At 33.2% G+C, this 12,574-nt stretch overlaps 2 protein-coding genes and 1 non-coding gene across 3 annotated transcripts; all 3 read right to left on the bottom strand.

Annotated features, from left to right (window-relative positions):
* Positions 1–567: 567 nt before the first annotated feature.
* Positions 568–2,363, bottom strand: LOC125588827 (NAC domain-containing protein 104-like). Its single transcript, XM_048760669.1, has 3 exons — positions 2,072–2,363; positions 1,083–1,354; positions 568–915 (listed from the first exon to the last, which is right to left on the bottom strand). Exons 1-3 carry the CDS (start codon positions 2,217–2,219, stop codon positions 778–780), a joined length of 558 nt encoding a protein of 185 aa, XP_048616626.1. The 5' UTR covers positions 2,220–2,363; the 3' UTR covers positions 568–777.
* Positions 2,364–9,276: 6,913 nt separating this feature from the next.
* Positions 9,277–9,350, bottom strand: TRNAV-AAC. The gene has a single exon. It is a non-coding gene; the product is annotated as a tRNA-Val (tRNA).
* Positions 9,351–9,681: 331 nt separating this feature from the next.
* On the bottom strand, positions 9,682–11,491 carry LOC125588825. Its single transcript, XM_048760664.1, has 3 exons — positions 11,053–11,491; positions 10,265–10,816; positions 9,682–10,111 (listed from the first exon to the last, which is right to left on the bottom strand). The coding sequence occupies exons 1-3, from the start codon at positions 11,413–11,415 to the stop codon at positions 9,821–9,823; spliced, it is 1,206 nt and encodes a 401-aa protein (XP_048616621.1). The 5' UTR covers positions 11,416–11,491; the 3' UTR covers positions 9,682–9,820.
* Positions 11,492–12,574: the final 1,083 nt, after the last annotated feature.

Below are 12,574 nucleotides of genomic sequence, written 5' to 3'. Positions count from 1 at the left end.
TATATAAAAAGTTAGTGTTGGTCTCTATAACTTTTTAAACACACTATTAGCCTTTCCCTATGATTATTCAACAACATGGGGTGGGGGCTTATTTTTTTGAAGTCCATTTGCATGCATCCAGTGGTAACATAATCATTATTTTTAATTTCTTATATAAAAACGTTCAAGTGTGTTGGATCTTGTTAGTGAAAACTCTAATCCATTTCGACCAATAAATATATATTTTAGTTAATATTGTCCAGAGAATGAGAAGTAGGCTGCAGTTTTATCCCAGACTAGTAGATGTGGTTTTCCTCCTAACCTTAGGTATATTAGGCAAAAAGAATAGGTATATTTAATTAATTTACAAGTTTATTGGGAAACCTGCATTAACCAATAATTTTAGGGTAATGATTGAATTGAGTATAAACCTTATCTTTATTATACTGTTTCATTGGTTTAAAATTTAAATTGCTGATGTTGCATGGATGACTATTTATTCATATCAGTGCATATACACACAAATTTGGGCTCACAGCTTTAATTAGATTTCAGTTTGTATAATTTTAAATATTTTAAACACAATAATTCAGTATTAAAAGATATATTTGAATGTAAAAAATACAACAAGACTAGAGCTTCTTCTTTTTTTGCTTCTGTTTGCTTGCAAATTGGAGATGGTTATCGTACAACATATAACTTGTAAGAATGATGTCATTCTCCTTTTCCTTCTACGGTACAGAGATTATAGAAATAATTTCCCACTAAACCTTTTCTTTTTAAGTGCTTTTATCTTTATTACGGTAAGCTTACTTCGTCGAGATCATCTAAAGACAAGAACACTTCATCCAAACATGAGAGTTCTGCCCCATCATCATCTTCTTCATCGCTGCAGTTTTGTTCATACACTCTGCATATCACCCACTTGCTATAATCCTGCACACAAAACAATCCAAACCACGTACATACGTGGAGGTCAAATTGTAATTTTGGTTTTAGTAAACGTAAACTTTATTTTTCCTATTTTTTTGAATAACAATTGAAACGTAAGCTTTAAGTTAAAGAGTTAATAACTTTAGTCTTGAAACAAAATGGGTACTTACGGGTTTATGTGTAGAACTAGTAGAACCACGGTTTGATCTCTTAGAAGATCGACTAGAGGAATCTGGAAGGGAATATTCTTGCATGACCCAGTTAGTCTGAGAATCTCCGAGATAGAACGTTAGATACTTTTTTATGCCCACTTTCTTGTGTGTGGAGCTTGTGAAGATTGGCTCGTCTATTCCCACTGATCCCCAATATCCATTGCTTGTCACTCTTTCTTGGGTCTTTCTACTATAGAAGTACCATTGCCTCCCTTCTTGCAGTGCTTTCCCTATAATTATACATATGCAAAGTTTAATTCATTAACAAATGCCATATAATCGCGAACTTGGAAAAACTTTATATGAAACTTCTTCTTACTATCCAGAGGTTTATCATTGTGTTATGGTGAGAAAATATGGGTTTATCTATCCTACCGTATGCCTGCTTAACTATATGGTCCATCATCAAACTATATGGATAAAAATATAGTCTAACAAAGTTAGTGTAAGATCAAATGTCAATAGCATGTGTGTTTGATTGTATGTCTACGTACATGTGTTTGGTGTGTGCGTGTGTCTAATATTTGTATATGATTGATTGTGTTTGTGTATCATGAGATCGAATGATTGATATAATTGGTGCACATGTATGACTATGGAGAAAGCAATACTAATTATGGTTCACCAATAAACATATTCCTTCCAAGAGAATAAAAAAGGAAATGTATTAGTGTGGTGTGTATTTTAAGATTTTGGAAACAAAACAATCCTTAAGAAGAGCTACCGAACAAAAGTGTACTGCTAAGAAAAGAGAGTTTGGTTACTTAAGTTGGTGACAACATCAATCTCTATCCTTTAACTTTGATTATCTCACACACACACATATTGTCAACTATACGTATACATACATGATCTAAAATGCATGCATATATAGACAGGTAAGAATCAGATATGGACATATATGTTGCATGATACATATATGGAGAGAGATATGTGGGTGTGTATACCGGGAAGGTCCCAAGGATCGTAAGGGTAAAGATCAAGGTCTGGGATGACGTCAGGATGACAAGGCAAGAGTGAAGCTTTGCGGTGGAGGAAGTGGACGACAAGCTCTTCATCCGTTGGAAAAAACCTGAAGCCCGGTGGTAGATTCATTGATGACGATATTGATCTTAGTACTAGTTCACATGTACATACACATAGATGTGGTTGCGTGCGTGTGTGTGTGTGTGTGTAGAAGAAGGTTAAATATGGGGAGAGTAGATGATGTGGAACAAGATGAAGTGTGTGAACGAAATTGAGGTATATATAGGAGATACAAAAAGAAGATCAAGGAAAAGGCAGAATAAGGAAGTCATATACTTTTCTATATATTATATAACACCATTAATTTATACTATTTTAAAATACGTAATTAAAAATGATAAATGAAAAAAAAAAAGAGAATGATGGTACGTTGTAAGTAAGTGCAATGGAACTAAAAAAGATATGAGTAATCAATGTCAAATGGGGCATTTGAAAGCTAATTTTCAGAGAAGTCGTCGGCTTAAGTGGATCTTACAATTTCGGCTGCTGTATATTTCTTTTTACTTTTGCTTTTTAATTTATTCCTAAAACAAAACTTCTGTGTTTCCATAGTTGATATGCTTTCTAGTAACTAAGCATATAAAAACTTGCAAAGACCTTGTAAATTCGTAACGGATTATCTATCTGACTTTTTCAATATGGAAAAATGAGACTGAACAAAAGGAGAAAGAGGCGGGTGGAGACGAGAAGTGTGCAGGGTTGGATACTTTCATACTTCCACGCAAAAGAGTATCTTCTTGGCCACTAAGAAGAAGATTCTTATCCACTTCTTATTTCTTCTTTCTATATCTATATTTTTATAATGACTTTAATGTCGAGTTATATTCATTCCGAGAGAAGCATATGACCAAATTAAATTAAAGTTAAATAAAACAAATCAATACTTTTTTTTTTTGTAAACTAAAACAAATTAATACCTTATATATACTAAATAAAATCACTCAATACTTTGTACTATATATGTTACCCCTCCAAATTGTGGCCGAGTATAAGGTCTTCGTGAGGCGCAGACAAAAATTTTCTTTTCTTTGTCGGCTTTTACCACTTAAGATCGTAATAATTTGTTACATTTTCTTCCTCTCGTGGCAACAGTAATGGGGGCACGTCAAGTCAGAGCACATATGTTATTTGGGCTCTTCCCTAGATAGCTTGTCAGTTATTGTGGTGATTAATGTTCAAAAAAAATTATTGTGGTGATTTAAGTTAATTATTTCATGAAAGTATAAGGAGTATTGTTTTGGAAGTTTCACCCCAAAAATATATGATTACTTTATCTATGTAATAAACTGAACTAATAAAGAAAATCATGATCTAGTTTAAGCATTAAAAATATAAAAAGATACTTTAAAATTTTGTATATAAGACGGATATTCAATTTATGTATGATCAACTATAGTATATATTTTTCAGTTCAATAAACTATAGTATTTTTCCTTGTATATTGTCTTACATTCCCATTAACATCTACAAAACAAACTATCATGTTTGCGTTACATTAAACTTTTGGTAAAAGAAAAGGAAATACAAATGTAAACACAGTTTGACATGTAAACATAACATTAGACATTAACGATTGCGCTATATACTTTAATAATCCACAGTTCACCTATATGCTAACTTCTTACAGAATTAGAAACACAATATAAACACTTCATTTGTTCAATTTGTAAATCACCAACCAGCAAATGTCAATCATAGTGTTCATTGTTTATGGCCTGTATCTACGTTTTAACGATCAGTTTCTATTTTATTAATGAAGTCCACAGTTTACGTCAACGACAAAACTTAGCTACAAACCAAAATAATGGCTACTGCATTCAAAGTCGAGGAGGAGGATCTCGAGGTCGAGTGATGATGACACTTCATGCTGAGATCATGCACCCGCAATAATCTACGTGGCGCACATGGAAATGGTTTGGTCGTCAACCATAGGATTATGGTGCCCACTTTTGCTCTCTTCCTTTGCCTTCATCTTGAGATTTTGTACCTTTATTTGTACCCAATACCTCCTCTCTCTCATTATATTACTGCACTCAATCCTATTTTTATATGAACTTGAATTATTTTCCATTTTTATAATAATACAAGTATTGAATTTGTATACAAATACAATTCTCTTGACATACTAACTTTTAGTTTGCACCAACAACACAAATTTATAAGAGAATATAGATTAATACATAAAGTTGTTCTTATAAATAATGACTAAAATTAACAAAATAATGATTTAAGTATGTATGAAGAAAACTTTAAAAGTTATCAATCTTTCTCATATGCAGTCCCCCCTCAAGTAGCAATCAGTGCCTTTTGTTATAAAATTTAGATCCACACAAACTCAAAGACTGCCCATAAAAATTGAGAGTTCAAACTGATTTATCTCCTTATTTGGACCACTTCTCTCTTAAAATACTAGAAACTATATGTTATTTATCTGTTTTAAATAATCGGCTTAGTGGAAACCCCTTTAATCCAGTGGTTTGACTAATGGTTCATTAATGCTTCTACACCACGAGATCTGGGGTTCAAACCCTAAAAAACGCAAATTATGTAAATCATGGAGAAAAATGGTTATAAGAGGTCTTCAGCATAGTGCAAGGGCGTATCATCGAATATGGATCTCATAGGGCGGCTCGGAGCGATGCAGTCGGACGTGCATTCTCATATGATGGTAGAATTGTCGGCTGTAGAATCGTCTATGTAATATTTTTCATCGTTGTAATAGCATAATTAATCAGACGTTCAAAAAAAAATCGGCTTATTATCCTAATTATATATATATACTTGCATTTCATATTGTTAGTAACTTCGGAAACTTATTAAGCAATTCATTAGACGAATTAGAACATAGCAGTAGGCAACCCTAATGAATAGGAGTGTTTGGGTGCTCTCCTCAATCTTGCTTCAGATTTCACCAAGGTTTTCAAATTAAATATTTTTTATACTAATAAAACTGTGGACTTAATATTTTTATTTTTATTTTAACTTTTTGGACTTTGTGATGATCTATTGCTTACGCTTACGCACGCACATGCCCACGCCACACGCGTGATCAATAGATCTTTGTCTTCTTTAGTTTTCCACATTAACTATCAATAAAATACATTTTCATAATTTCATTAGAATAGATCATTTAGTTGTTCAAAAAAAAAATAGATCATTTATTTTATATTTATTTATTGTTTGCGTTTATAAAAATGCACTAAAACATATGAAAATTTGAAAACCAAGGGTAGTATTTAGTGATCCAAAACGGAAAGACGCAAAAAATTAGGAAAATTAATCTTATTCTTATGGTAATAGACTAAGATCTAATCAAATTAGATCATATAGATTAGTGGTACCAGTCTCGCTATGGGACTAAAATCATCTCCAATGTAAAACTTTATTTTTTTTCCAAAATGAAGCAAAATTAAAAATAAAGTAAAATTGTTTTAATCCTACTCTATTTCCTACTCCATCATAGAGTGATGAACAAACAAAAAATAGATTACTCCATTTATGAAGTAAATTTCATTATGAAGTGAGATATAAAGTTGGATTGGAGTATTTCTTACTCCATATTCATTTTTACTCTATTTTAGAGGAAAAAATGGAGTGAGGATGGAGATATCCTAAGATCATATCTCGAATATCAATCGGAGTTTTTCTATAAAAGTATAAAACTAAAAAAAAAATAACAATGAAAAATACCCCATTAGGATTCAAGAATACTTGGAAAGCAAAACTATCACTCTTGCAAAAAAGCATTTTATATTTTTACAACTTCATAAAGAATTTGATTTCAAATAAAAGCTATTGAGCTCAAATTAATAATATGTATAATATTAGCCAATAATTAGATTATTTCCAATTTATTTTTATATTTTCTTTTATAATAGATGAACTCTTTCATAGAGATGCATTTAATGCTGTGTATACTTTTGTAATAGAATGATTCTATTTTTAGAAAATATAGAAAAATTAGAGATGCTCTTATTGATATGACTCAATTAACATAAGGCAGAAGCAAAGAAACTTAAAAAGTACTAGGATTTAAACAAATATGACAAATGAAAAATTGCGTTAATGTCTTCGAGTAATATTCTTTTTTTTTTTTTTGCTAAAATATTCGTAATATTCTTTACCAAAAAAAGATTAACATGGACTACGTGGTGTTAATAATGGAGAAATACTGAACTATGGTAAGCAATGAATCAACTCAATCTTAATTAGCGATGCTAATTATTATAAATTATTGGATTAAACTTTTAATTAATATATAGTAGATGAGATTAGGGGAGAGGAGATTGAATATAGTTTCGGCTAATTGTTGTGTGCAGTAGACGTAACCAACTAACCATCACACAAATGGAAGTTAGGCAAAGGTCAAAGTCAAACTTGTCCATGTCTTTATACTCACATGCCCACATCTTCTTGTTCTATCTCTTTTACATCATTACTGTTTGTAAAAAGCCTTCGTTCTTATCTTTAATTTCTTCTTAAAACTTTATCTGTAGCATGAGTGCATGACCATCGTTTCTTTACTTCTCGTAATACATGCGATGACTACACAATGGATTAATGAATAAAATTGCGATAGAGATGTGTTGAAAGTAGGGAAAGTTAAAGAAAAAAAATCATTTTTTTTACACCAGAAAAAATCATTTAATTGTGAGTTTGCAGTGTTCCAAAAAAAAAAAAAATTGTGAGTTTGCCACAAAACCTTCTTCTTTTTTCTTTTTGGCAAATTGAGAGGTTCTTTGAAAAGATAAAGGCTCTGAATGATAACTGTGCGGTTTGAACGGTGCATGACAAGCGGTTTAACTGTGGTGCGATTTTAACAGTTATAAAAACGTATAAATATATGGTATATGTAGAGATTTTTGTTACTGTTAACTGCGGTGCGGAACATGGTGATTCGTAACATTCGAAGCCAAAGAAAACGCCGTTTGGTCTTCGAACAATTATAGTCTTCTTTAAATATTATATGTCAATTTTCAAATTCAGACACCCTCAAAATATACAATTAGAAGAAACTGCAACAACAAAGCTTTGGTGTCTTCCCCGATATATCAAAGTACTGATTCAGTCGAATGCAACACATAAAAGCTTTTTAGTGGAAGTAGTATGAATAACATTCTGTTTTTATCTCATCAAGTATCCAAAGATTTGACTACTCCCACTCCTGGTAAGACCTACCAATTATTACACTACTGTAAACAATAAGCATTCATATGAAGATAAAAGGAAATATAACATGAGACAAGACTCTCTCTTATCTGCTAAATCCCAACATATAGTTTTACCCCAAAAATTAAAAGGAGAAAAATTAAATATCTGGAAAAGGAAAAGTAACCACCAAAACCTGATGACTGTATAATATGACAAAGTCCACAAGCAAAATGCTGCTACAATATGATTTTGGCGTCGAAAAAATGTAACACGTACGACTTCTAGTGCTAAGGCCTGAGTAGTGATGTCCCATTAAGAATCACTTTCAAGCTTCTAGGAAGTTAAAACAACAGTTGCAATTTCTAAGAATGAGGTAATTAAATAACACGTGCAGTTGCAACTTCAAGTCTTTGATGTCTAATCATGAGAACAGATTTTTTGACAATTTTAGAAAGATTAAAGATATTACAATCCAATTCGAATCTAAAACGTGTGTGTAAGTGTGACTTTCTCTCTTTTTATATCTAAGATAAGGTTACCCAAACATTGTAAGAATACTCTAATCAAGTTAAAAAAAGAAGCAAATGTTACCTTTCAAGGCTTAACTTTTTCTGTCATTTACTTTTCTTGATGTAAATAAATTAACTAGGCATTAACTTTACATCTGGCGACTTTGCTGCACGCTGCTTAGCTGATAGCTGCCTTACAACAGTTATGATTTATTTCTACAAAGTTCAGAGTTAGAAGCCTAAGTTTAGATCCTAAAATTTACACTAAGTATTTTGTAGTGTTTAAATGAAAACAATTAGGGAATAAATAACATGGACAACAATATCCTCAGAACACAACGATGTAATCATGTATGAGTCGATAAAAATGAACTATATTTGTATGCCAAATAGCATAGAGACATCGGGAGAGAGAAGGACTGTGACTGAACTCGATTCCGAGCTGTCTACGTACCCTCGACGAGACAAGTCTTAACGTAGTTCGATTTCATCACCTCGAATGAGATGTCGGTTTCATCAGTCTCGAGCGAGACTCCGGGTTCGTCTGGTTTCATTGGTCTTGTGTGAGACATTGGCTTTGTGTAAATGGCATCGTATTTACGAGCTCGTGCCATAAGCATGATCTAGGTTCCTCGTTGTGGTCCATAAGATTGAAACATAATGATTCGATAATCATGGAAGTGATTATAAGTATTATGGTCGTTTATCCTTCTTCTTCTAATACTATACCTTCTCTTATTTATGTATCTTTTTTCTTATGAGAGCTCTCTGAAAATAGCCTCCCCACCCCCCTCGAGAGCTACGTCTTTGTCTTTTATAAGAGGAGCTCGCCACCGTCGAACTCGGTATGATGTTGCACGTGTTCCTTTATTTTAGCTTTGACTTCCTTAATTCTTGGAATGTGTATATCTTTTAGTTAAATATAATGATCTTGATTCATTCAATAATCTCTGAACAAGTCTTTTAACCACTTCGATCTTAAGTCGGTCCAAACGTCACACCGTTTCTTCTAAACCAAGATTTGCCGAACCATTAATCAACTTGTTCTGTTGGTGGGAAGGATTGTGTGACAAATCCGGTATCAACATCAGTGAACGTATGAGACAATGACAATACCAGACTACATGAGATGATGAAACAGGAATCAAAATATGACTGTTCTTAGAGTAAAATGATCTTACTAGACTTAACAGTTTCCTTACATCGTCTACTATGAATCGGTCTATGCTCTACTAAGTTGCGGATGTAATTACCATTCAAGTGAATTTGCCGACACATTTTGCTGTCCCGTTTGCAAAGACTGGTGATCACCTGCTGAGATCATGACTGAACAAAGACGCATAAAGAAAGTAAACGACCTAACTGAGAGTCCGTGAAAACTATATCTAACAGAGGGAAGAAATGAGAACGTTTAGTGAATAAACAAATCATTGATTCACAATTAATAGAGTAAATAAAAACGATTATGGCTTCGCCCGGGTTCGAACCGGAGACCTTCAGTGTGTTAGACTGACGTGATAACCAACTACACCACGAAACCTTTGGTGTTATAATGTACCGTATCATACAATATTTAGTTAGGAGTTCACTAGTATATTTCATTATTTCTACTTGTTTGGATCAATAACAAAAACTGAGATGGTACCCGCTAAACAAGTAAATTACTAGTAGAAATAATGAATCTATTTAAATATTCTTACACTTTGGATCGGATTTGGATTCAAAAATTTCGGTTTGGATCTCAGTTTCTGGATTTTTGGCCAAGCTAATTCCCAACCATAAATCAAGAAACAGCTCACTTGGAAAAATAACAATTGTTGAAATGTAGTTTATAATGATGTAATTTACAAAATTTATAATCATATCCTAATACATTTTAGGACGAGATGTTTGAAACATATATTTTATTCAAATCATCTCTCACATTCTGCAAATTTTTCTTGTTTGAATAATAAAAATAAGAAAGAAAAGAAAATGAAAAATCTCAATCGTCTTGCTTGAAGAAGTACACTAAGCTTTAGTCTTTGCTGATTGTCCTGTGGGGATATTTCCACCGTTTCCAGCTGCTGCTTTAGTAGGAGAAGCATTAGAGCTGGCATAGTTTTCAAATGATATATCCATAGTTACTCCTTTCTTAGCAGAAGCTGCCTTCACGAATTCACCTACTGCTCGACCCCATTTCACCATGGCCGATGTCAGTTCCTTACTTTGTTCAAACGTTATCGCACCCGGACCACTCTTCTTTATCTCAACCAAAGCATCTCCCATTGTCACCAACCCATCAACCAGCTTCCACGGATCCTATTATCATTAAAAACAAAAGAATGTAAAGAAGTCTATAACATGCTCATATATTTTTTTAAAAAGTCTATAACTAACGAACGTGGAGTTGGTCGTCTAGTGGTTAAAACTTTTGAATCATCAAGGGAAGTGTCTAAGGGAATGAACACTTACTGATTTTCCAACTTGGGTACCATCCAATGGAGACAAAGCTAAGAATAGGTGCATAGCTTGAGTTGAAATATTATCGCTCTCTATTGAATACGTATCAGGTGATACAGTCTTGAAGCTGGCCATGTAGTCATTCAGCTTAACAAAGAACTCCTTGAAATCTTTGTTTGCAAGACACCTAGTTTCTAGGTCAAGTAAGAAGGTTTGCATGCCTGTGTAAGCGAATGGCTCAACATCTTTGCCCGTTTTGGGAATGTTTCGTAAATAGAAAGGTAACGAGAACGGTGATGTTGATTGACGAACGCTAGATTGCTTAGAAAGAGATGCATATGTAGGGTCGGTATAATCAATATCAAATTGTGTTAGCTCGATTGGTTTGCCATTTATCTCGGAGACCGCCTTCACAAATAGACCAATCCTTCCGACCCATTCGAACATAGACCCGGACAACCTATCCCATTGTGGATCAGGCATTACATTTGAAGTGCTTGTCTTCATCTCAGTAGAAAGCTTCTCCATTGAAACCAAGGCCTCTATCAACCTCCATGAATCAAACTATCACATAAAACATACACATACAATCTTTTTCAAAAATTGCTAGTCATTAGTTAGACATTTTATAGAAGATTAGTGCCTAAGCAAATGTCTAGATATTGCTTATAACGATTTTATTTTATTTTTTTAAAGAGTATCTAGAAAATTCATTTCGGTTATTATCGATTTGCCACCTAGACGGGTGCTTAGCCCACCAAAACCGAATTTTAGAACATTTTTAACTAATGAAAACTTACTGATGTTCCGGTTTGGGAACCCTTCAATGCAGAAATAGCCGTGAAGAGCTGGTCAGATTTGACTGATCCGGGTGGTGCCGGTTGAAAGCAACTCGTTATGTAACCTTTCAGATTTGTGAAGAAGTTCTTGAACTCTACGGTCGTGGGAGACTTACCCTCCAAGGCACCTACGAAATCTAGTAAACCTTTGGAAGCGTAAGGCGCAAACTCTTTGCCCGTTTTGGGAAAGAGAGCCAAATAATCGAGTACGGAGAATGTCTTCCCTTGAGCTTGAGCTTGAGCTTGAGCTTGAGCTTGTGTTTCATATACATTGCTTAATGCAACAAGTAACACTAAACATACTGCTAATGAGATTCTTCCCATTTTTTCCTTGGAGATACTTAATATAAACAAGAAAATATTTATTCTTATTGTTAATATTATTTTTTTGTTTTTTTGAGGTTTTTTTCTTCTGTATATGCTTTCTAGGAGAACTTGGTTTATATAGATGTTAAGAAAGTCAAAATTGAACTGAATTTGAGGCGACGAATGGTTTTTTTTTTTCAAATTGATTTCCTCTTTTCTCGATCTATTTTTAGAAAGGATTAATATATTCACCAAACTATAAATTTGCACCAATTATTTATTTTATATTAACCTCCACTTTTCTCTGAAACTACTTTTAGAAAGGATCGATTCATTGTTGTAGAAAAGGATCAATTTATTTATCAATCTATGTAGCACCAATTATTTATTTTCTATTGCTCTCTGTTCTTCTCTATTTTTATAAGAATCAATTTCTTCATCAAACTAAATCTAAATAAGAGCTGAGAATAAATTGATTTACACTACCCGTATAATGATCAAACATGTGTACAAAAGGAATATTATGAAAAATGAGTTATTCTGTCATTTTTAGTGTACGTTTAGTGCAAGTAATTGCATTTTAGTTATAAAAAATAATTGCATTTTGCATGCTTCCTTCTTCAAACCTTGTCCCCATATAAATTGATTTACACTACCCTTATAATGAGTTATTCTGTCATGACGTCAAAAAAAAAAAAAAAAAAAAAAAAAAGAGTTATTCTGTCATTTTGCATGTTCAAACTTTGTCCCCATATAGACACTGCGTCGTGTTTCCCTAACAAGATAGCAGGATGAGCATCTGCTTCTTTGTTCACTCCGTTGTTCCTGGGATCAAACCAAAAGTCAAGCTGTCTAGGTCTTAGCATCAATGGCTGATCAAAGAGATTCACAATCAACATAGGCAAGAAACAGAACATTCCCAAATACTCCAAGATAGCTTTTATGGCAAGGGATTGATCAAAGGGATTCACAACCAACATTGGCCAAAAACAGAGCATTCCCAAAATACTCCAAGATAGCTTTTTTTTAATGACATTTGCAATGAATTAAAGTTCCTCACAAGACTCTTGACTATTTTCAAAACAACCTACCAATGCTACAACTCAGCAAACTTAACACAAGTCAAGAACTGGTTCTGACTAGTTCACAACAACTCAAAGCATAAACCTTTCGATGT

This window comes from Brassica napus, chromosome A2 (assembly GCF_020379485.1).
Source record: "Brassica napus cultivar Da-Ae chromosome A2, Da-Ae, whole genome shotgun sequence".
NCBI lineage: Eukaryota > Viridiplantae > Streptophyta > Magnoliopsida > Brassicales > Brassicaceae > Brassica > Brassica napus.
This window is presented reverse-complemented; position numbering and strand designations above follow the sequence as displayed.

Coding starts and splice junctions, on each gene's coding strand:
- LOC125588827 (XM_048760669.1), bottom strand. CDS start 2,219: ATGAATCTACCACCGGGCTTCAGGTTTTTTCCAACGGATGAAGAGCTT. Junction 1,355..2,071: donor CGATCCTTGGGACCTTCCCG/GTATACACACCC, acceptor GTATAATTATAG/GGAAAGCACTGCAAGAAGGG. Junction 916..1,082: donor CTAGTTCTACACATAAACCC/GTAAGTACCCAT, acceptor TTTTGTGTGCAG/GATTATAGCAAGTGGGTGAT.
- LOC125588825 (XM_048760664.1), bottom strand. CDS start 11,415: ATGGGAAGAATCTCATTAGCAGTATGTTTAGTGTTACTTGTTGCATTA. Junction 10,817..11,052: donor GTTCCCAAACCGGAACATCA/GTAAGTTTTCAT, acceptor TTTATGTGATAG/TTTGATTCATGGAGGTTGAT. Junction 10,112..10,264: donor GTACCCAAGTTGGAAAATCA/GTAAGTGTTCAT, acceptor TAATGATAATAG/GATCCGTGGAAGCTGGTTGA.